At 44.4% G+C, this 25,654-nt stretch overlaps 1 protein-coding gene across 6 annotated transcripts in view; it reads left to right on the top strand.

The window, feature by feature from the left end:
• Window positions 1-25,654, top strand: part of LOC110515651 (dmX-like protein 2) — a 111,618-nt gene that overhangs the window by 64,918 nt on the left and 21,046 nt on the right. For 2 of the 6 annotated variants that reach the window (XM_036981080.1, XM_036981077.1), the window contains exons 39-46: window positions 2,194-2,442; window positions 4,057-4,137; window positions 15,779-15,969; window positions 16,134-16,270; window positions 17,027-17,112; window positions 20,307-20,508; window positions 21,104-21,221; window positions 22,998-23,063. In XM_036981080.1, the coding sequence (XP_036836975.1) occupies window positions 2,194-2,442; window positions 4,057-4,137; window positions 15,779-15,969; window positions 16,134-16,270; window positions 17,027-17,112; window positions 20,307-20,508; window positions 21,104-21,221; window positions 22,998-23,063 (1,130 nt within the window). The remainder of the gene's footprint in view (window positions 1-2,193; window positions 2,443-4,056; window positions 4,138-15,778; window positions 15,970-16,133; window positions 16,271-17,026; window positions 17,113-20,306; window positions 20,509-21,103; window positions 21,222-22,997; window positions 23,064-25,654) is intronic. The other 4 variants (XM_036981082.1, XM_036981083.1, XM_036981079.1 and 1 more) reach the window with 3 other exon arrangements.

The raw sequence follows: 25,654 nt of genomic DNA, 5'->3' as shown, positions 1-25,654 counted from the left end.
CCTGTGGGGAATAAAACAGAAGGAGACGCTGGGATGGATGGATGTGTCACGCCATCTCTCCACTGTTAATATGTAGCGGGAATCTTATTACAGCACGAGTCTGGTTCTGTAGTAGATAACTATCTAATAATATCATTAGATCAGTCTAATGTGGTTCTGTAGTAGATAACTATCTAATAATATCATTAGATCAGTCTAATGTGGTTCTGTAGTAGATAACTATCTAATAATATCATTAGATCAGTCTAATGTGGTTCTGTAATAGATAACTATCTGATAATATCATTAGATCAGTCTAATGTGGTTCTGTAGTAGATAACTATCTAATAATATCATTAGATCAGTCTAATGTGGTTCTGTAGTAGATAACTATCTAATAATATCATTAGATCAGTCTGGTTCTGTAGTAGATAACTATCTAATAATATCATTAGATCAGTCTAATGTGGTTCTGTAGTAGATAACTATCTAATAATATCATTAGATCAGTCTAATGTGGTTCTGTAGTAGATAACTATCTAATAATATCATTAGATCAGTCTAATGTGGTTCTGTAGTAGATAACTATCTAATAATATCATTAGATCAGTCTGGTTCTGTAGTAGATAACTATCTAATAATATCATTAGATCAGTCTAATGTGGTTCTGTAGTAGATAACTATCTAATAATATCATTAGATCAGTCTAATGTGGTTCTGTAGTAGATAACTATCTAATAATATCATTAGATCAGTCTAATGTGGTTCTGTAGTAGATAACTATCTAATAATATCATTAGATCAGTCTAATGTGGTTCTGTAGTAGATAACTATCTAATAATATCATTAGATCAGTCTAATGTGGTTCTGTAATAGATAACTATCTGATAATATCATTAGATCAGTCTAATGTGGTTCTGTAATAGATAACTATCTAATAATATCATTAGATCAGTCTAATGTGGTTCTGTAGTAGATAACTATCTAATAATATCATTAGATCAGTCTAATGTGGTTCTGTAGTAGATAACTATCTAATAATATCATTAGATCAGTCTGGTTCTGTAGTAGATAACTATCTAATAATATCATTAGATCAGTCTAATGTGGTTCTGTAGTAGATAACTATCTAATAATATCATTAGATCAGTCTAATGTGGTTCTGTAGTAGATAACTATCTAATAATATCATTAGATCAGTCTGTGGTTCTGTAGTAGATAACTATCTAATAATATCATTAGATCAGTCTAATGTGGTTCTGTAGTAGATAACTATCTAATAATATCATTAGATCAGTCTAATGTGGTTCTGTAATAGATAACTATCTAATAATATCATTAGATCAGTCTAATGTGGTTCTGTAGTAGATAACTATCTAATAATATCATTAGATCAGTCTGTGGTTCTGTAGTAGATAACTATCTAATAATATCATTAGATCAGTCTAATGTGGTTCTGTAGTAGATAACTATCTAATAATATCATTAGATCAGTCTGTGGTTCTGTAGTAGATAACTATCTAATAATATCATTAGATCAGTCTGTGGTTCTGTAGTAGATAACTATCTAATAATATCATTAGATCAGTCTAATGTGGTTCTGTAGTAGATAACTATCTAATAATATCATTAGATCAGTCTAATGTGGTTCTGTAATAGATAACTATCTAATAATATCATTAGATCAGTCTGTGGTTCTGTAGTAGATAACTATCTAATAATATCATTAGATCAGTCTAATGTGGTTCTGTAATAGATAACTATCTAATAATATCATTAGATCAGTCTAATGTGGTTCTGTAGTAGATAACTATCTAATAATATCATTAGATCAGTCTGTGGTTCTGTAGTAGATAACTATCTAATAATATCATTAGATCAGTCTGTGGTTCTGTAGTAGATAACTATCTAATAATATCATTAGATCAGTCTAATGTGGTTCTGTAGTAGATAACTATCTAATAATATCATTAGATCAGTCTAATGTGGTTCTGTAGTAGATAACTATCTAATAATATCATTAGATCAGTCTGTGGTTCTGTAGTAGATAACTATCTAATAATATCATTAGATCAGTCTAATGCTGTTCTGTGTTGTACAAAGACATTATATTTATTCAAGCCTTCATTTGACCTATCAGTAGTGTGTTCTGTAAAAATGTAATTACATGAAATGTATTATATGAATGTCTGTCTATTTCCCTCTCTCCTCTAGGTGTGTCCTCTTTGATTGCTCTGGTTCAGTCAGCTCAGGGCGAGGATCAGCCCAAGCTCAACGTGCTGCTGTGTGAGGCTGTGGTGGCAGTTTACCTGTCCCTGCTCATCCATGGGCTGGGCATGCACGCTGGCAACGAACTGTTCCGCCTCGCTGCTCACCCCCTCAGCAACAAGATGTGGGCGGCCGTGTTTGGTGGTGGGGCTAAAATCATCATCAAACCCAAACGGAACGCCGAGATCACTCCAGGTAACTTAGTAGACCCCTCTGCTTGTAACCCCTGACCTCTCTACCTCTCTCCTCCTCTACCTCTCTCCTCCTCTACCTCTCTCCTCCTCTCTACCTCTCTCCTCCTTTCTACCTCTCTCCTCCTCTCTACCTCTCTCCTCCTCTCTACCTCCTCTCTCCTCCTCTCTACATCTCTCCTCCTCTCTACCTCTCTACCTCTCTCCTCCTCTCTACCTCTCTCCTCTCTCTACCTCCTCTCTACCTCTCTACCTCCTCTCTACCTCTCTACCTCCTCTCTACCTCTCTCCTCCTCTACCTCTATCCTCCTCTCTTTCTCTCTCCTCTCTACCTCCCTCCTCTCTACCTCCCTCCTCCTCTCTACCTCTCTCCTCCTCTCTACCTCTCTCCTCCTCTCTACCTCTCTCCTCCTCTCTACCTCTCTTTCTCTCTCTACCTCTCTTTCTCTCTATCTCTACCCCTTTCTACCTCTCGCTCCCTCTCTTTCTCTCTACCTCTCCTCCTCTCTCTCTCTCTTTCTCTCTACCTCTCCTCCTCTCTACCTCTCTCTTTCTCTTCTCTCTACCTTGCTTTCTCTCTCTACCTCTTTCTCTCTCTACCTCTCTATCTCTACCCCTCTCTACCTCTCTTTCTCTCTACCTCCTTCTCTCTACCTCTCCTCCTCTACTTCTACACCTCTATACCTCTACTCCTCTCTACCTGTACTCCTCTCTACCTCTCTCTTTCTCGCTACTTCTCTCTTTCTCTATACCTCTACTCCTCTATACCTCTACTCCCCTATACCTCTACTCCCCTATACCTCTACTCCCCTATACCTCTACTCCCCTATACCTCTACTCCTCTATACCTCTAATCCCCTATACCTCTACTCCCCTATACCTCTCTCAACCTCTCTCCTCTACCATTTGTTTATCCTTTGTGTTCTGTCCTCTGTTTTCTGTCTCCCCTCATCTCTCTCCTATCTGTCCCCTGTTGTAACATTCTACTTAACCTTTAACCTTTACCTCTCATTCTCTTCCCTACTCCCTCCCCCTCCCTTGTTTCACCCCCCTTTTTTTACTCATGCCTGAGGCTGGGAAATCAGACGCAAGCCCCTCCTCCCTCCCATGACTAGCCAGACATACATAACTTCTCCTCCCCTCTCCACTGTGCCAGTTGATATTGAGACAGGTAGGCCTGAGCAGGGTCCTCCCCCCAGCCCCAGTGTCTCCCAGCCCCTCCACACTGATTCAGGGGACACAGCAGCACCTAGCTGTGAGTAACAGAGCTCCAGTGGGTTTGCAGTGCTGGGTGCAGTGATTACTACCATGCTGGTTTTGCGGTGTGGTATTGCAGTGCAGTGTGGTATTGCAGTGCAGTAAATGCCACTAATGTGGTTTCCCCACTCTGTGTTGCTCAGAAAGTTAGCTGGTCTTTTCTGTAAGGATACTATTCGTTGGAAGTTCATGGTTCTCTGAACGGACAGAAATAGATCTGTCTGTCTCTGTTATTGTGTGCTGTGGTCTCATCTCATTGTATCGTGCACCTGAGTGTGTGTGTTTATGCAGGTGTGTTTGTGCAGGTGTGTGTGCATGTTTTCCATCTCATTGTGTCATCTCTATCTGTCTGTCACCATAGCAGCAGCAGCAGGTAAAGCTAGAACGGACTCGTCATCATCAGTGACCTCTGAACCTGACTCAGGGACTAAGGCTAAACCAGGTACTCACTGTGTTTCAGGTCTGGGTTAACTAACAGTGCATTTCCACATAACACGATAATTCGGATAGCCATGCTTGCTTTGTCCTCATGTGGGTGCTAGCTAGCAAGCAGCCAATCCAGTAGGGGTTGGAAGCTTGAGTGAACTTCGATTGGTCAATAGCGTTGGTATATCGCAAAGTATTTGCATACATTTCAGCTTTCGCCAACTTTGTTCCCGCCGTATTCATGCTCGCATCCACCAACCCTCCCCCCGACCACTTCACTTCCCTCCATTGAAAATGAATGGGCCCCCGTTGTTTCATCGCCCCCATCGTGTTATGTGGAAATGCACTGCAAGGTTTAACCAGGTACTCACTGTGCTTCAGGCCTGGCTTAACTAAAGCTAAACCAGGTACTCACTGTGCTTCAGGCCTGGCTTAACTAAAGCTAAACCAGGTACGCTCACTGTGCTTCAGGCCTGGCTTAACTAAAGCTAAACCAGGTACGCTCACTGTGCTTCAGGCCTGGCTTAACTAAAGCTAAACCAGGTACGCTCACTGTGCTTCAGGCCTGGCTTAACTAAAGCTAAACCAGGTACTCACTGTGCTTCAGGCCTGGCTTAACTAAAGCTAAACCAGGTACGCTCACTGTGCTTCAGGCCTGGCTTAACTAAAGCTAAACCAGGTACGCTCACTGTGCTTCAGGCCTGGCTTAACTAAAGCTAAACCAGGTACGCTCACTGTGCTTCAGGCCTGGCTTAACTAAAGCTAAACCAGGTACGCTCACTGTGCTTCAGGCCTGGCTTAACTAAAGCTAAACCAGGTACTCTCACTGGGCTATAGGTCTGCCTTAACTAAAGCTAAACCAGGTACACTCACTGTGCTTCAAGCCTGGCTTAACTAAAGCTAAACCAGGTACGCTCACTGTGCTTCAGGCCTGGCTTAACTAAAGCAAACCAGGTACACTCACTGGGCTATAGGTCTGTTTTAACTAAGGGTAAACCAGGTACACTCACTGGGCTATAGGTCTGCCTTAACTAAGGGTAAACCAGGTACACTCACTGGGCTATAGGTCTGCCTTAACTAAGGGTAAACCAGGTACACTCACCGGGCTATAGGTCTGCCTTAACTAAGGGTAAACCAGGTACACTCACTGGGCTATAGGTCTGCCTTAACTAAGGTTAAACCAGGTACACTCACTGGGCTATAGGTCTGCCTTAACTAAGGTTAAACCAGGTACACTCACTGGGCTATAGGTCTGCCCTAACTAAGGGTAAACCAGGTACACTCACTGGGCTATAGGTCTGCCTTAACTAAGGGTAAACCAGGTACACTCACTGGGCTATAGGTCTGCCTTAACTAAGGGTAAACCAGGTACACTCACTGGGCTATAGGTCTGCCTTAACTAAGGTTAAACCAGGTACACTCACTGGGCTATAGGTCTGCCTTAACTAAGGTTAAACCAGGTACACTCACTGGGCTATAGGTCTGTCTTAACTAAGGGTAAGCAGGTACTCTAACTTGGTTAAGGGTAAACCAGGTACACTCACTGGGCTATAGGTCTGTCTTAACTAAGGGTAAACCAGGTACACTCACTGGGCTATAGGTCTGCCTTAACTAAGGGTAAACCAGGTACGCTCACTGTGCTTCAGGCGTGGCTTAACTAAAGCAAACCAGGTACACTCACTGGGCTATAGGTCTGTTTTAACTAAGGGTAAACCAGGTACACTCACTGGGCTATAGGTCTGCCTTAACTAAGGGTAAACCAGGTACACTCACTGGGCTATAGGTCTGCCTTAACTAAGGGTAAACCAGGTACACTCACTGGGCTATAGGTCTGCCTTAACTAAGGGTAAACCAGGTACACTCACTGGGCTATAGGTCTGCCTTAACTAAGGTTAAACCAGGTACACTCACTGGGCTATAGGTCTGCCTTAACTAAGGTTAAACCAGGTACACTCACTGGGCTATAGGTCTGCCCTAACTAAGGGTAAACCAGGTACACTCACTGGGCTATAGGTCTGCCTTAACTAAGGGTAAACCAGGTACACTCACTGGGCTATAGGTCTGCCTTAACTAAGGGTAAACCAGGTACACTCACTGGGCTATAGGTCTGCCTTAACTAAGGTTAAACCAGGTACACTCACTGGGCTATAGGTCTGCCTTAACTAAGGTTAAACCAGGTACACTCACTGGGCTATAGGTCTGTCTTAACTAAGGGTAAGCAGGTACTCTAACTTGGTTAAGGGTAAACCAGGTACACTCACTGGGCTATAGGTCTGTCTTAACTAAGGGTAAACCAGGTACACTCACTGGGCTATAGGTCTGCCTTAACGAAGGTTAAACCAGGTACACTCACTGGGCTATAGGTCTGCCTTAACTAAGGGTAAACCAGGTACACTCACTGGGCTATAGGTCTGCCTTAACTAAGGTTAAACCAGGTACACTCACTGGGCTATAGGTCTGCCTTAACTAAGGGTAAACCAAGTACACTCACTGGGCTATAGGTCTGCCTTAACTAAGGGTAAACCAGGTACACTCACTGGGCTATAGGTCTGCCTTAACTAAGGGTAAACCAGGTACACTCACTGGGCTATAGGTCTGCCTTAACTAAGGGTAAACCAAGTACACTCACTGGGCTATAGGTCTGCCTTAACTAAGGGTAAACCAGGTACACTCACTGGGCTATAGGTCTGCCTTAACTAAGGGTAAACCAGGTACACTCACTGGGCTATAGGTCTGCCTTAACTAAGGGTAAACCAGGTACACTCACTGGGCTATAGGTCTGCCTTAACTAAGGGTAAACCAGGTACACTCACTGGGCTATAGGTCTGCCTTAACTAAGGGTAAACCAGGTACACTCACTGGGCTATAGGTCTGCCTTAACTAAGGGTAAACCAGGTACACTCACTGGGCTATAGGTCTGCCTTAACTAAGGGTAAACCAGGTACACTCACTGGGCTATAGGTCTGCCTTAACTAAGGGTAAACCAGGTACACTCACTGGGCTATAGGTCTGCCTTAACTAAGGGTAAACCAGGTACACTCACTGGGCTATAGGTCTGCCTTAACTAAGGGTAAACCAGGTACACTCACTGGGCTATAGGTCTGCCTTAACTAAGGTTAAACCAGGTACACTCACTGGGCTATAGGTCTGCCTTAACTAAGGGTAAACCAGGTACACTCACTGGGCTATAGGTCTGCCTTAACTAAGGGTAAACCAGGTACACTCACTGGGCTATAGGTCTGCCTTAACTAAGGTTAAACCAGGTACACTCACTGGGCTATAGGTCTGCCTTAACTAAGGTTAAACCAGGTACACTCACTGGGCTATAGGTCTGTCTTAACTAAGGGTAAGCAGGTACTCTAACTTGGTTAAGGGTAAACCAGTTACACTCACTGGGCTATAGGTCTGTCTTAACTAAGGGTAAACCAGGTACACTCACTGGGCTATAGGTCTGCCTTAACTAAGGTTAAACCAGGTACACTCACTGGGCTATAGGTCTGCCTTAACTAAGGGTAAACCAGGTACACTCACTGGGCTATAGGTCTGCCTTAACTAAGGTTAAACCAGGTACACTCACTGGGCTATAGGTCTGCCTTAACTAAGGTTAAACCAGGTACACTCACTGGGCTATAGGTCTGCCTTAACTAAGGGTAAACCAGGTACACTCACTGGGCTATAGGTCTGCCTTAACTAAGGGTAAACCAGGTACACTCACTGGGCTATAGGTCTGCCTTAACTAAGGGTAAACCAGGTACACTCACTGGGCTATAGGTCTGCCTTAACTAAGGGTAAACCAGGTACACTCACTGGGCTATAGGTCTGCCTTAACTAAGGGTAAACCAGGTACACTCACTGGGCTATAGGTCTGCCTTAACTAAGGGTAAACCAGGTACACTCACTGGGCTATAGGTCTGCCTTAACTAAGGGTAAACCAGGTACACTCACTGGGCTATAGGTCTGCCTTAACTAAGGGTAAACCAGGTACACTCACTGGGCTATAGGTCTGCCTTAACTAAGGGTAAACCAGGTACACTCACTGGGCTATAGGTCTGCCTTAACTAAGGGTAAACCAGGTACACTCACTGGGCTATAGGTCTGCCTTAACTAAGGGTAAACCAGGTACACTCACTGGGCTATAGGTCTGCCTTAACTAAGGGTAAACCAGGTACACTCACTGGGCTATAGGTCTGCCTTAACTAAGGGTAAACCAGGTACACTCACTGGGCTATAGGTCTGCCTTAACTAAGGGTAAACCAGGTACACTCACTGGGCTATAGGTCTGCCTTAACTAAGGGTAAACCAGGTACACTCACTGGGCTATAGGTCTGCCTTAACTAAGGGTAAACCAGGTACACTCACTGGGCTATAGGTCTGCCTTAACTAAGGGTAAACCAGGTACACTCACTGGGCTATAGGTCTGCCTTAACTAAGGTTAAACCAGGTACACTCACTGGGCTATAGGTCTGCCTTAACTAAGGTTAAACCAGGTACACTCACTGGGCTATAGGTCTGCCTTAACTAAGGGTAAACCAGGTACACTCACTGGGCTATAGGTCTGCCTTAACTAAGGGTAAACCAGGTACACTCACTGGGCTATAGGTCTGCCTTAACTAAGGGTAAACCAGGTACACTCACTGGGCTATAGGTCTGCCTTAACTAAGGTTAAACCAGGTACACTCACTGGGCTATAGGTCTGCCTTAACTAAGGTTAAACCAGGTACACTCACTGGGCTATAGGTCTGCCTTAACTAAGGGTAAACCAGGTACACTCACTGGGCTATAGGTCTGCCTTAACTAAGGGTAAACCAGGTACACTCACTGGGCTATAGGTCTGCCTTAACTAAGGGTAAACCAGGTACACTCACTGGGCTATAGGTCTGCCTTAACTAAAGTTAAACCAGGTACACTCACTGGGCTATAGGTCTGCCTTAACTAAGGTTAAACCAGGTACACTCACTGGGCTATAGGTCTGTCTTAACTAAGGGTAAGCAGGTACTCTAACTTGGTTAAGGGTAAACCAGGTACACTCACTGGGCTATAGGTCTGCCTTAACTAAGGTTAAACCAGGTACACTCACTGGGCTATAGGTCTGCCTTAACTAAGGGTAAACCAGGTACACTCACTGGGCTATAGGTCTGCCTTAACTAAGGTTAAACCAGGTACACTCACTGGGCTATAGGTCTGCCTTAACTAAGGGTAAACCAGGTACACTCACTGGGCTATAGGTCTGCCTTAACTAAGGGTAAACCAGGTACACTCACTGGGCTATAGGTCTGCCTTAACTAAGGGTAAACCAGGTACACTCACTGGGCTATAGGTCTGCCTTAACTAAGGGTAAACCAGGTACACTCACTGGGCTATAGGTCTGCCTTAACTAAGGGCAAACCAGGTACACTCACTGGGCTATAGGTCTGCCTTAACTAAGGGTAAACCAGGTACACTCACTGGGCTATAGGTCTGCCTTAACTAAGGGTAAACCAGGTACACTCACTGGGCCATAGGTCTGCCTTAACTAAGGGTAAACCAGGTACACTCACTGGGCTATAGGTCTGCCTTAACTAAGGGTAAACCAGGTACACTCACTGGGCTATAGGTCTGCCTTAACTAAGGGTAAACCAGGTACACTCACTGGGCTATAGGTCTGCCTTAACTAAGGGTAAACCAGGTACACTCACTGGGCTATAGGTCTGCCTTAACTAAGGGTAAACCAGGTACACTCACTGGGCTATAGGTCTGCCTTAACTAAGGGTAAACCAGGTACACTCACTGGGCTATAGGTCTGCCTTAACTAAGGGTAAACCAGGTACACTCACTGGGCTATAGGTCTGCCTTAACTAAGGGTAAACCAGGTACACTCACTGGGCTATAGGTCTGCCTTAACTAAGGGTAAACCAGGTACACTCACTGGGCTATAGGTCTGCCTTAACTAAGGGTAAACCAGGTACACTCACTGGGCTATAGGTCTGCCTTAACTAAGGGTAAACCAGGTACACTCACTGGGCTATAGGTCTGCCTTAACTAAGGGTAAACCAGGTACACTCACTGGGCTATAGGTCTGCCTTAACTAAGGGTAAACCAGGTACACTCACTGGGCTATAGGTCTGCCTTAACTAAGGGTAAACCAGGTACACTCACTGGGCTATAGGTCTGCCTTAACTAAGGGTAAACCAGGTACACTCACTGGGCTATAGGTCTGCCTTAACTAAGGTTAAACCAGGTACACTCACTGGGCTATAGGTCTGCCTTAACTAAGGTTAAACCAGGTACACTCACTGGGCTATAGGTCTGCCTTAACTAAGGTTAAACCAGGTACACTCACTGGGCTATAGGTCTGCCTTAACTAAGGGTAAACCAGGTACACTCACTGGGCTATAGGTCTGCCTTAACTAAGGGTAAACCAGGTACACTCACTGGGCTATAGGTCTGCCTTAACTAAGGGTAAACCAGGTACACTCACTGGGCTATAGGTCTGCCTTAACTAAAGTTAAACCAGGTACACTCACTGGGCTATAGGTCTGCCTTAACTAAGGTTAAACCAGGTACACTCACTGGGCTATAGGTCTGTCTTAACTAAGGGTAAGCAGGTACTCTAACTTGGTTAAGGGTAAACCAGGTACACTCACTGGGCTATAGGTCTGCCTTAACTAAGGTTAAACCAGGTACACTCACTGGGCTATAGGTCTGCCTTAACTAAGGGTAAACCAGGTACACTCACTGGGCTATAGGTCTGCCTTAACTAAGGTTAAACCAGGTACACTCACTGGGCTATAGGTCTGCCTTAACTAAGGGTAAACCAGGTACACTCACTGGGCTATAGGTCTGCCTTAACTAAGGGTAAACCAGGTACACTCACTGGGCTATAGGTCTGCCTTAACTAAGGGTAAACCAGGTACACTCACTGGGCTATAGGTCTGCCTTAACTAAGGGTAAACCAGGTACACTCACTGGGCTATAGGTCTGCCTTAACTAAGGGCAAACCAGGTACACTCACTGGGCTATAGGTCTGCCTTAACTAAGGGTAAACCAGGTACACTCACTGGGCTATAGGTCTGCCTTAACTAAGGGTAAACCAGGTACACTCACTGGGCCATAGGTCTGCCTTAACTAAGGGTAAACCAGGTACACTCACTGGGCTATAGGTCTGCCTTAACTAAGGGTAAACCAGGTACACTCACTGGGCTATAGGTCTGCCTTAACTAAGGGTAAACCAGGTACACTCACTGGGCTATAGGTCTGCCTTAACTAAGGGTAAACCAGGTACACTCACTGGGCTATAGGTCTGCCTTAACTAAGGGTAAACCAGGTACACTCACTGGGCTATAGGTCTGCCTTAACTAAGGGTAAACCAGGTACACTCACTGGGCTATAGGTCTGCCTTAACTAAGGGTAAACCAGGTACACTCACTGGGCTATAGGTCTGCCTTAACTAAGGGTAAACCAGGTACACTCACTGGGCTATAGGTCTGCCTTAACTAAGGGTAAACCAGGTACACTCACTGGGCTATAGGTCTGCCTTAACTAAGGGTAAACCAGGTACACTCACTGGGCTATAGGTCTGCCTTAACTAAGGGTAAACCAGGTACACTCACTGGGCTATAGGTCTGCCTTAACTAAGGGTAAACCAGGTACACTCACTGGGCTATAGGTCTGCCTTAACTAAGGTTAAACCAGGTACACTCACTGGGCTATAGGTCTGCCTTAACTAAGGTTAAACCAGGTACACTCACTGGGCTATAGGTCTGCCTTAACGAAGGGTAAACCAGGTACACTCACTGGGCTATAGGTCTGCCTTAACGAAGGGTAAACCAGGTACACTCACTGGGCTATAGGTCTGCCTTAACTAAGGGTAAACCAGGTACACTCACTGGGCTATAGGTCTGCCTTAACTAAGGTTAAACCAGGTACACTCACCAGGCTATAGGTCTGCCTTAACTAAGGGTAAACCAGGTACACTCACTGGGCTATAGGTCTGCCTTAACTAAGGGTAAACCAGGTACACTCACTGGGCTATAGGTCTGCCTTAACTAAGGGTAAACCAGGTACACTCACTGGGCCATAGGTCTGCCTTAACTAAGGGTAAACCAGGTACACTCACTGGGCTATAGGTCTGCCTTAACTAAGGGTAAACCAGGTACACTCACTGGGCTATAGGTCTGCCTTAACTAAGGGTAAACCAGGTACACTCACTGGGCTATAGGTCTGCCTTAACTAAGGGTAAACCAGGTACACTCACTGGGCTATAGGTCTGCCTTAACTAAGGGTAAACCAGGTACACTCACTGGGCTATAGGTCTGCCTTAACTAAGGGTAAACCAGGTACACTCACTGGGCTATAGGTCTGCCTTAACTAAGGTTAAACCAGGTACACTCACTGGGCTATAGGTCTGCCTTAACTAAGGTTAAACCAGGTACACTCACTGGGCTATAGGTCTGTCTTAACTAAGGGTAAGCAGGTACTCTAACTTGGTTAAGGGTAAACCAGGTACACTCACTGGGCTATAGGTCTGTCTTAACTAAGGGTAAACCAGGTACACTCACTGGGCTATAGGTCTGTCTTAACTAAGGTTAAACCAGGTACACTAACTAGGCTATAGGTCTGCCTTAACTACGGGTAAACCAGGTACTCTAACTGGGCTATAGGTCTGCCTTAACTAAGGGTAAACCAGGTACTCTAACTGGGCTATAGTTCTGCCTTAACTAAGGGTAAACCAGGTACACTCACTGGGCTATAGGTCTGCCTTAACTAAGGTTAAACCAGGTACACTAACTAGGCTATAGGTATGCCTTAACTAAGGGTAAACCAGGTACTCTAACTGGGCTAAGGGTAAACCAGGTACATGGGGCGGCAGGGTAGCCTAGTGGTTAGAGCATTGGTTGCAAGTTCAAATCCCCGAGCTGACAAGGTTACAAATCTGTCGTTCTGCCCAAGAACAAGGCAGTTAACCCACTGTTCCTAGGCTGTCATTGAAAATAAGAATTTGTTCTTAACTGAGCCTAGTTAAATAAATGTAAAAAAAATTTTTTTTTTTTAAAACACTAACTGGGCTGTATAGTAATGTCTGGAATGGAATGAATGGTTCCTATGTGTTTGATTCTATTCCATTATTTCCATTCCAGCCCTTACTATGAGCCGTCCTCCCCTCACCAGCCTCCACTGCCTGTGTGATCTAGTGTGGATCAGTAGTATCCGTGATGGTGTACTGTAGTAACTGTGTTGTTTCTCCATTATTATGAGCCGTCCTCCTCTCACCAGCCTCCACTGCCTGGGTGATCTAGTGTGGATCAGTAGTATCCGTGATGGTGTACTGTAGTAACTGTGTTGTTCCTCCATTATTATGAGCCGTCCTCCCCTCACCAGCCTCCAATGCCTGGGTGATCTAGTGTGGATCAGTAGTATCCGTGATGGTGTACTGTAGTAACTGTGTTGTTCCTCCATTATTATGAGCCGTCCTCCCCTCACCAGCCTCCACTGCCTGGGTGATCTAGTGTGGATCAGTAGTATCCGTGATGGTGTACTGTAGTAACTGTGTTGTTCCTCCATTATTATGAGCCGTCCTCCCCTCACCAGCCTCCACTGCCTGGGTGATCTAGTGTGGATCAGTAGTATCCGTGATGGTGTACTGTAGTAACTGTGTTGTTCCTCCATTATTATGAGCCGTCCTCCCCTCACCAGCCTCCACTGCCTGGGTGATCTAGTGTGGATCAGTAGTATCCGTGATGGTGTACTGTAGTAACTGTGTTGTTCCTCCATTATTATGAGCCGTCCTCCCCTCACCAGCCTCCACTGCCTGGGTGATCTAGTGTGGATCAGTAGTATCCGTGATGGTGTACTGTAGTAACTGTGTTGTTCCTCCATTATTATGAGCCGTCCTCCCCTCACCAGCCTCCACTGCCTGGGTGATCTAGTGTGGATCAGTAGTATCCGTGATGGTGTACTGTAGTAACTGTGTTGTTAGTTACTAGCATGTGATTGTGGTATTAGTAGTTAGGTGCTTGATGAAAGCAACACAACTGTAATTCAACATATTTATTATTACTTATTAGATGTGACGGTAGACAAACTCATTCTGAAAATCAGTTCTTCTGAATACTGTTTTGGAACCAACCTGTAGTGATCAGACATTATTAGCAGATTGTGTTAAATAAATCAATGTGCTTTTGTGTTCACATTTAGACTTGATAACTTTTCTTTGAAGTCAAGGGTTATTTCAGGATGTGGGTGAAAGGGGGAGGAGTGGAGAAGAGGCTGGTGGGGAGGATGTGGAGAGGAGAGAACAGTGGAAAGGAGAGGAGGGAAAGAGGCTGGTGGGAGAGGATGTGGAGAGGAGAGAACAGAGGAAAGGAGAGGAGGAAAAGAGGCTGGTGGGGGAGGATGTGGAGAGGAGAGAACAGAGGAAATGAGAGGAGGGGAGAGAAGGGTGGAGGAGAAGAGGCTGGTTTTGGGAGGATGTGGAGAGAACAGAGGAAAGGAGAGGAGGAAAAGAGGCTGGTGGGAGAGGATGTGGAGAGGAGAGAACAGAGGAAATGAGAGGAGGGGAGAGAAGGGTGGAGGAGAAGAGTTGAGAGAAGAATGCTTTATTTCAAAATGCCAAGTAGTCGATAAGACTCAGCTCTGTAAAAAGTACTGCTACCTTGTCTGCCACACACACACACACACACACACACACACACACACCCACCCACCCACCCTCTGGAGAGCTGAGATATAAGGGTCCTTGGTCTCTCTCTGTTGTATACCAGGTCACAAGCCATGCAGATTACCCTCAAGGACTCAGAAGCCTTTCAACCAGCAGACAGACAGATTAGAATATTATTAGAAACCTCTGGTCATATAACCATTCATAACCATTCTAACCAGTCTCATCATGATATATAGTATAATGAGTTATTGTGATCACCTTGACTGTATTGTCTTGTAGTCTGACGTGTGTGTGTGTATGTGTTGTACGTGTGTGTGTGTGTTGTACGTGTGTGTGTGTGTTGTACGTGTATGTGTGTCTTGTACGTGTGTGTGTTTGTGTGTGTGTGTTGAACGTGTGTGTGTGTGTGTGTTGTGTGTGTGTGTGTTGAACGTGTGTGTGTGTATTGAACGTGTGTGTGTGTGTGTGTGTTGTGTGTGTGTTGTGTGTGTGTGTTGTACGTGTGTGTGTGTGTGTTGTACGTGTGTGTGTCTTGTGTGCGTCTTACGCTGTTGTCTTGGTTTGTCTCTCGTCTCAGTGGTTCCAGAGATAGTCACCCAGGATAACGGTCCAGGTTTGTGTTAAAACATCTGTGTCTGTCGTGTCCGCTCTCCTCTGTATGTGTTTCTGTGTCTCTCCATGTCTTGGGCCCAGAGTTTACCATAACCATGTGACCTGACCAGGAAGACGCTGGGCCCAAACGCTAACACAGATGATGTGCAGGGTTGCTGGAGTCAATAATCAGTTCAGTCAATTCAGTTTGTTTCCTGAATTGAAATGGAATTGAGCCTAAACCCTGGTGCTGTGCCTTCCACCTGTACCCCCTAACCTCTCCTGGGCTCTACTGGGTGATGAAGACGATGATGCGTGGTCAACTCCTCTTCATCTCTTACAAGGCAGCAGTAATGTAAAAATGTTTCTATTAAAAAACCATATGTACTAACAATCTCTCTCCCACACCCACCATCCCCTCCTCTAGCCGTGCCAGCCCCTCCCCCGGCAGAGGATGTGGATCGACTCAGACGACGGTTTAATATGAGGATGCTGGTTCCCGGTCGTCCAGTAAAGGAGGTCCCTGCCACCCCCCCTCCCGTCCCTGCAGAGAGACCCGCCTACAGGGAGAAGTTCATTCCTCCAGAGCTCAGCATGTGGGACTACTTTGTGGCCAAAGTAAGGCGTGATGCTGCTCCACACAACATCACTGTATACATACGCTCACTGACAAACCATTTGTTGGTACATACAGTCATTAAAACATCAAAATAGACACAAACAAATAAGCTCTCCTCTCTCTCTCCTCCTCCCTCTCCTCCTCCTCCTCCCTCTCCCCCCAGCCCTTTCTGCCCCTGTCAGACAGTGGAGCTCTGTATGACTCAGATGAGAGCGGAGAGGAGGATGACGACGACGATGATGATGATGCCTTCCTCTCTGACACACAGATGACTGAACACTCTGACCCCAACTCATACAGGTGTGTCATTGTTGTCCCTTTTCCTACTTGACATCTAAGTAGAGTTCAGCTGTGGACAGCCCTTTGTATTGGGCCATGGTACACTGATTGTTCATATTTTCTTAGTTATTTTCTACTAAGATTCAACACCCTGCCATCTTACCTGTAATGTCATGGTATGCTCTCTCTCTTCTCTCTTCTCTCTACTCTCACTCCTCTCTCTCTCTTCTCTCTCTTCTCTCTTCTATCTACTCTCTCTACTCTCTCTCCTCTCTCCTCTCTCTTCTCTCTACTCTCTCTACTCTCTCTCTTCTCTCTTCTCTCTCTCCTCTCTCTCCTCTCTCTCCTCTCTCTCCTCTCTCTCCTCTCTCTCCTCTCTCTCCTCTCTCTTCTCTCTACTCTCTCTACTCTCTCTCTTCTCTCTTCTCTCTCTCCTCTCTCTCCTCTCTCTCCTCTCTCTCCTCTCTCTCTCCTCCTCTCTCCTCTCTCTCTCCTCCTCTCTCTCCTCTCGCTCTCCTCCTCTCTCTCCTCTCCTCTCTCTCCTCCTCTCTCCTCTCTCTCCTCTCTCCTCTCTCTCTCTCCTCTCTCTCCTCTCTCTCCTCTCTCTCCTCTCTCTCCTCTCTCTCCTCTCTCTCCACTCTCTACTCTCTCCTCTCTCTACTCTCTCCTCTCCTCTCTCTCCTCTCTCTCCTCTCCTCTCTCTCTCCTCTCCTCTCTCTCTCTCCTCTCTCTCCTCTCTCTCTCCTCTCTCTCTCCTCTCTCTGTCTCTGTGTGTAGTTGGTCTCTGATCCGTCTGGTCATGGTGAAACTGGCTCTACATAACGTCAAGACCTTCCTCCCTCTCACTGGACTGGACTTCACAGGTACACACAAACACACACACTAGGGTTGAATGGTAGAAACCGTTTACCGGGATTTACCGCTCAAAACCACTATTTATATGAACAGGGTGGGGACAGAGAGCCCATCTCAGGGTGGGGACAGAGAGCCCATCTCAGGGTGGGGACAGAGAGCCCATCTCAGGGTGGGGACAAATAGCCCATCTCAGGGTGGGGACAGAGAGCCCATCTCAGGGTGGGGACAGAGAGCCCATCTCAGGGTGGGGACAGGCAGCCCATCATTAAAACAGTCTGTCACTCGAATATCGTTGCTTTAAATCAGTACCTGACCGAGCACTCTGTCTTTCTCTTTCTCCATCAACTCCATTCAAATTGCATCCAAAATAGATCATCCTGTTCTAGATTGTTATTTTTATATAGATGTCCCAGCCCACCTCTTTCAGGTAATACATTCAATGCAGTATTAGTCTTATATTTAGCAAATGAATGATGGGTTATGCATAATAAGCTTCTAATTTATAGCCTCTTGTCTCTTGCTCAGTACGCGCACACCTGTGCTCCGCTGGCCTCTCTCCCTAAATAACGCTCCTTAGCTCTTGGAATCCCATGCAGGAAAAGATACAGTAGAATAGTTTGCTGGACATTATTATATTTTTGCGTTTCTTATGCCAATAGACTATTAGAAGAGGGACACAAGCTCTTGTTTGCTGAATGTTAAATGCAGCAGCCAATAGAACAAACAGGTAGTTTGAAAGAAGAGTGAACTCACGATGGTGGTAGGTTATAACAGTTATTTATTCAGACCCAGAACCATTCAATCTTCATGAAGAGAAGTGAAAGCCTTCTGCATCTAATCCTGGTCCTATATTACTCAATGATGTCTTTAGAATGATGAAGATAAGGACAACAAAACGTAATTCATTTAACTGTTGAAAGGGAGGAAGGAATGAAGCAACAATAGAGAAAGAGGAGGTGGGCTAGTAACATCAGGGGAAATATTATGAAAGGTCAGCCTACTAATTATACAAATAGGCCCTATTCAATTTCAGAATTCAAATCTAATTTGCTAGCCTGTAGCAACTTTGTAGGCTGCATGTGCTGCACCAGAATCACATGATCTCTCCCTGCTTTATCATGGTTTGAATGAGGTGAGTAAAACCAGTTCATAATCAGTATAATACAATGCAGTACATGAATACAGATTAACCTACTGGAGCTAGGTTCATTTATTTAGTCAAGAGAGCATATAGCTAGCTACATCTATGGGCTTTTATGTTTTTCTGTCGTGTGTAATGTATATCATATATGGATTGGATAAGGGCACCATCATTTGGGCTTGGGCTCAGTAAATGTCTTGAATGTGTAGGGCTCAGTAAATGTCTTTAATGTAGGGCTCAGTAAATGTCTTTAATGTAGGGCTCAGTAAATGTCTAATGTGTAGGGCTCAGTAAATGTCTCTAATGTGTAGGGCTCAGTAAATGTCTCTAATGTGTAGGGCTCAGTAAATGTCTCTAATGTGTAGGGCTCAGTAAATGTCTTTAATGTAGGGCTCAGTAAATGTCTTTAATGTGTAGGGCTCAGTAAATGTCTTTAATGTAGGGCTCAGTAAATGTCTTTAATGTAGGGCTCAGTAAATGTCTCTAATGTGTAGGGCTCAGTAAATGTCTCTAATGTGTAGGGCTCAGTAAATGTCTCTAATGTGTAGGGCTCAGTAAATGTCTATAATGTGTAGGGCTCAGTAAATGTCTAATGTAGGGCTCAGTAAATGTCTTTAATGTAGGGCTCAGTAAATGTCTTTAATGTAGGGCTCAGTAAATGTCTTTAATGTAGGGCTCAGTAAATGTCTTTAATGTAGGGCTCAGTAAATGTCTCTAATGTGTAGGGCTCAGTAAATGTCTCTAATGTGTAGGGCTCAGTAAATGTCTCTAATGTGTAGGGCTCAGTAAATGTCTCTAATGTGTAGGGCTCAGTAAATGTCTCTAATGTGTAGGGCTCAGTAAATGTCTTTAATGTAGGGCTCAGTAAATGTCTTTAATGTGTAGGGCTCAGTAAATGTCTTTAATGTAGGGCTCAGTAAATGTCTTTAATGTAGGGCTCAGTAAATGTCTCTAATGTGTAGGGCTCAGTAAATGTCTCTAATGTGTAGGGCTCAGTAAATGTCTCTAATGTGTAGGGCTCAGTAAATGTCTCTAATGTGTAGGGCTCAGTAAATGTCTAATGTAGGGCTCAGTAAATGTCTTTAATGTAGGGCTCAGTAAATGTCTTTAATGTAGGGCTCAGTAAATGTCTTTAATGTAGGGCTCAGTAAATGTCTTTAATGTAGGGCTCAGTAAATGTCTCTAATGTGTAGGGCTCAGTAAATGTCTCTAATGTGTAGGGCTCAGTAAATGTCTCTAATGTGTAGGGCTCAGTAAATGTCTCTAATGTGTAGGGCTCAGTAAATGTCTTTAATGTAGGGCTCAGTAAATGTCTTTAATGTAGGGCTCAGTAAATGTCTCTAATGTGTAGGGCTCAGTAAATGTCTCTAATGTGTAGGGCTCAGTAAATGTCTTTAATGTAGGGCTCAGTAAATGTCTTTAATGTAGGGCTCAGTAAATGTCTTTAATGTAGGGCTCAGTAAATGTCTTTAATGTGTAGGGCTCAGTAAATGTCTCTAATGTGTAGGGCTCAGTAAATGTCTTTAATGTAGGGCTCAGTAAATGTCTTTAATGTAGGGCTCAGTAAATGTCTCTAATGTGTAGGGCTCAGTAAATGTCTCTAATGTGTAGGGCTCAGTAAATGTCTTTAATGTAGGGCTCAGTAAATGTCTTTAATGTAGGGCTCAGTAAATGTCTTTAATGTGTAGGGCTCAGTAAATGTCTTTAATGTAGGGCTCAGTAAATGTCTTTAATGTAGGGCTCAGTAAATGTCTCTAATGTAGGGCTCATCAGGCTCAGGTAGCATCAGGGTTGAATTTTGGATCAAAGCTCTAATTACATCCAGACAGGCCTATTTATATACTTTATAATGCTTTTGAATGACACTTCCAGTTTTGGTGAGATATTCCGTGTACCCCGGGAGAAAAGTGAATTATTCTGGGGATGGAACAATTGTAATATACCGGGAAAATATTCAACACTCACTCACTCACTCACTCACTCACTCACTCACTCACTCTCTAGAGCGGCGCAACCAAAACAGTTTTTCTTTCTGTTATCGTCCTATCCTCCCTCCATCAGACCTGCCGGTGACGTCTCCTCTGGGGAATGCTGTGCTGAAGACACTAGAGAACTGGGAGACCCAACTTCAGGAGAGGATGAACAAGTTTGATGGTCCTCCTCCCAACTACATCAACACCTACCCCACTGACCTCAGCACAGGAGGGGGGCCCGCCATACTGAGACACAAGGCCATGCTGGAGCCTGACAACACACCTTTCAAGTGGGTATTATTCACACACACACACACACACAGATACATAGACTACACACACACAGATACATAGACTACACACACACACAGATACATAGACTACACACACACACAGATACATAGACTACACACACACACAGATACATAGACTACACACACACACACAGATACATAGACTACACACACACACACACAGATACATAGACTACACACACACACAGATACATAGACTACACACACACACACAGATACATAGACTACACACACACACACACAGATACATAGACTACACACACACACACACACAGATACATAGACTACACACACTCACACACAGATACAGACTATACACACACACACACAGAGATGCATAGACTACACACACACACACACACACACACACACACACACACACACACACACACACAGAGATACATAGACTACACACACAGATATAGACTACACAGAACATAGACTACACACAGATAGATAGACCATAGACTACACACAGATACATAGACCATAGACTACACAGACAGATACATAGACTACACACACACACCCATGTTCTCACATGTTTCTGTGTGTGTGTCTCGTGTTCCAGGAATAAGAACCACATTTCGTTCCCTGCGAGGCGTCTCTGGCACTACCTGGTGAAACAGGAAGTTCTTCAGGAGACTCTGATTCGCTATATCTTCACTAAGAAGAGGAAGCAGAGCGAGGTAACGAGCTAAACTGGACCCCTAGTACAATCTGTCTGTTTGTCCCCTACATCTACAGCATGTGTGGTCTCATACACCAGGCATCCTTTATTTACCTGGTTATTACTTACACATTCAACTAGTCAAATGGTCATTATATGTTTCAAGGTGGATTCAGAAAGGTGTCATTATATCACCTAACTTGTTAATGATTAATTAAGTGGATTCAGAAAGGTGTCATTATATCACCTAACTTGTTAATGATTAATTAAGTGGATTCAGAAAGGTGTCATTATATCACCTAACTTGTTAATGATTAATTAAGTGGATTCAGAAAGGTGTCATTATACCACCTAACTTGTTAATGATTAATTAAGTGGATTCAGAAAGGTGTCATTATACCACCTAACTTGTTAATGATTAATTAAGTGGATTCAGAAAGGTGTCATTATTGCACCTAACTTGTTAATGATTAATTAAGTGGATTCAGAAAGGTGTCATTATAGCACCTAACTTGTTAATGATTAATTAAGTGGATTCAGAAAGGTGTCATTATAGCACCTAACTTGTTAATGATTAATTAAGTGGATTCAGAAAGGTGTCATTATAGCACCTAACTTGTTAATGATTAATTAAGTGGATTCAGAAAGGTGTCATTATAGCACCTAACTTGTTAATGACTAATTAAGTGGATTCAGAAAGGTGTCATTATAGCACCTAACTTGTTAATGATTAATTAAGTGGATTCAGAAAGGTGTCATTATAGCACCTAACTTGTTAATGATTAATTAAGTGGATTCAGAAAGGTGTCATTATATCACCTAACTTGTTAATGATTAATTAAGTGGATTCAGAAAGGTGTCATTATATCACCTAACTTGTTAATGATTAATTAAGTGGATTCAGAAAGGTGTCATTATAGCACCTAACTTGTTAATGAGTACATAGCAGGTAACTTCTGAGAAACAGGTTTAACATAGTGTTACCTCCTCCAGTCCAGCCTCTCCTACAACATGCTCCATGTCAGACAGATCATCGGTCTGGATGTGTCCTTAGAATCATCTTCACAACTATAGTTCTTCAAACCCCAAATTCTATTGATTTATATTTTATATATTCTGTATTTTAAGTAAGGTCCATAATTATTTTGTACATTATGGCCCAGTTAATTTAACTTCTGAAGAGTAGTGTATATCTCACACACACACACACACACACACACACACACACACTTCTATTGTTATTATTATGGTTTTGACGGCCTTGTATTGTGTAATCAAGAACAGAGAATTCTGTGATGTCTGCACACCATCACTACTACTATCATCACCTCTATTATTAGTATTATTCAGATGTTCATGATCATGTCTGAAGACATCTGCTAACACAGACAGTCATCTTATATGGTGCATCTCCTTTCTAAACGCAATTATAACCACATACATAGATCCTGCTTTGTTGAGATTTGAGTAGAAAGTTAAAGATGTGATTTCAAACTACCTTATACCTGACTTCCAGTAAGTAGACTCTTTAAGGTGTGTTTATTTTGACTTTGGTGTTGAGACTGTGCCCCACCCTCCCCTCCACCCACTGTCATTACATTGAGAGAGACCTCTGCTATCTCCCCAGCACTCCACTCTGTTACCATGTGATTGGACATTGTTTGGGTTGGGAGAAGCCTTTGCCTCATCCACGTATTGACACACTGACTGTGTGTGTGGCTGCGTGTATCTACCATCCAAACAACCCTGTCATTTTTGTTTTCTTCATTTTGTGTTTTGTGCATGTGTTGTGTAGTGTGTTGAAGGCTATATGGATCTCCTCAGCCCAAACTGTGTATCTGGAGCTCTCAGGTCCAACAAGGTAGTATCTGTACAGTATGAACTGGTACCTGCTCAGGGCTGTGTAAGTCTCTCTTCTAATCACTGCTTGGCATGCTTCACCTCACCATTACTACTCACTAACCCAACACGACCAGGGTTTTCCAGAGCTTCACCTCACCATTACTACTCACAAACCCAACACGACCAGGGTTTTCCAGAGCTTCACCTCACCATTACTACTCACTAACCCAACACGACCAGGGTTTTCCAGAGCTTCACCTCACCATTACTACTCACTAACCCAACACGACCAGGGTTTTCCAGAGCTTCTTCACCTCACCATTACTACTCACTAACCCAACACAACCAGGGTTTTCCAGAGCTTCACCTCACCATTACTACTCACTAGCCCAACACGACCAGGGTTTTCCAGAGCTTCACCTCACCATTACTACTCACTAACCCAACACGACCAGGGTTTTCCAGAGCTTCTTCACCTCACCATTACTACTCACTAACCCAACACGACCAGGGTTTTCCAGAGCTTCTTCACCTCACCATTACTACTCACTAACCCAACACAACCAGGGTTTTCCAGAGCTTCACCTCACCATTACTACTCACTAACCCAACACGACCAGGGTTTTCCAGAGCTTCTTCACCTCACCATTACTACTCACTAACCCAACACGACCAGGGTTTTCCAGAGCTTCTTCACCTCACCATTACTACTCACTAACCCAACACGACCAGGGTTTTCCAGAGCTTCTTCACCTCACCATTACTACTCACTAACCCAACACTACCAGGGTTTTCCAGAGCTTCTTCACCTCACCATTACTACTCACTAACCCAACACAACCAGGGTTTTCCAGAGCTTCACCTCACCATTACTACTCACTAACCCAACACGACCAGGGTTTTCCAGAGCTTCACCTCACCATTACTACTCACTAACCCAACACGACCAGGTTTTTCCAGAGCTTCTTCACCTCACCATTACTACTCACTAGCCCAACACGACCAGGGTTTTCCAGAGCTTCACCTCACCATTACTACTCACTAACCCAACACTACCAGGGTTTTCCAGAGCTTTACCTCACCATTACTACTCACTAACCCAACACGACCAGGGTTTTCCAGAGCTTCACCTCACCATTACTACTCACTAACCCAACACGACCAGGGTTTTCCAGAGCTTCACCTCACCATTACTACTCACTAACCCAACACGACCAGGGTTTTCCAGAGCTTCACCTCACCATTACTACTCACTAACCCAACACGACCAGGGTTTTCCAGAGCTTCACCTCACCATTACTACTCACTAACCCAACACGACCAGGGTTTTCCAGAGCTTCACCTCACCATTACTACTCACTAACCCAACACGACCAGGGTTTTCCAGAGCTTCACCTCACCATTACTACTCACTAACCCAACACGACCAGGGTTTTCCAGAGCTTCTTCACCTCACCATTACTACTCACTAACCCAACACGACCAGGGTTTTCCAGAGCTTCTTCACCTCACCATTACTACTCACTAACCCAACACGACCAGGGTTTTCCAGAGCTTCACCTCACCATTACTACTCACTAACCCAACACGACCAGGGTTTTCCAGCGCTTCACCTCACCATTACTACTCACTAACCCAACACTACCAGGGTTTTCCAGAGCTTCACCTCACCATTACTACTCACTAACCCAACACGACCAGGGTTTTCCAGAGCTTCTTCACCTCACCATTACTACTCACTAACCCAACACGACCAGGGTTTTCCAGAGCTTCTTCACCTCACCATTACTACTCACTAACCCAACACGACCAGGGTTTTCCAGAGCTTCTTCACCTCACCATTACTACTCACTAACCCAACACGACCAGGGTTTTCCAGAGCTTCTTCACCTCACCATTACTACTCACTAACCCAACACAACCAGGGTTTTCCAGAGCTTCACCTCACCATTACTACTCACTAACCCAACACGACCAGGGTTTTCCAGAGCTTCACCTCACCATTACTACTCACTAACCCAACACGACCAGGTTTTTCCAGAGCTTCTTCACCTCACCATTACTACTCACTAGCCCAACACGACCAGGGTTTTCCAGAGCTTCACCTCACCATTACTACTCACTAACCCAACACTACCAGGGTTTTCCAGAGCTTTACCTCACCATTACTACTCACTAACCCAACACGACCAGGGTTTTCCAGAGCTTCACCTCACCATTACTACTCACTAACCCAACACGACCAGGGTTTTCCAGAGCTTCACCTCACCATTACTACTCACTAACCCAACACGACCAGGGTTTTCCAGAGCTTCACCTCACCATTACTACTCACTAACCCAACACGACCAGGGTTTTCCAGAGCTTCACCTCACCATTACTACTCACTAACCCAACACGACCAGGGTTTTCCAGAGCTTCACCTCACCATTACTACTCACTAACCCAACACGACCAGGGTTTTCCAGAGCTTCACCTCACCATTACTACTCACTAACCCAACACGACCAGGGTTTTCCAGAGCTTCTTCACCTCACCATTACTACTCACTAACCCAACACGACCAGGGTTTTCCAGAGCTTCTTCACCTCACCATTACTACTCACTAAC

The sequence above is a fragment of the Oncorhynchus mykiss genome, chromosome 6 (genome assembly GCF_013265735.2).
Source record: "Oncorhynchus mykiss isolate Arlee chromosome 6, USDA_OmykA_1.1, whole genome shotgun sequence".
Lineage (NCBI taxonomy): Eukaryota > Metazoa > Chordata > Actinopteri > Salmoniformes > Salmonidae > Oncorhynchus > Oncorhynchus mykiss.
This window is presented reverse-complemented; position numbering and strand designations above follow the sequence as displayed.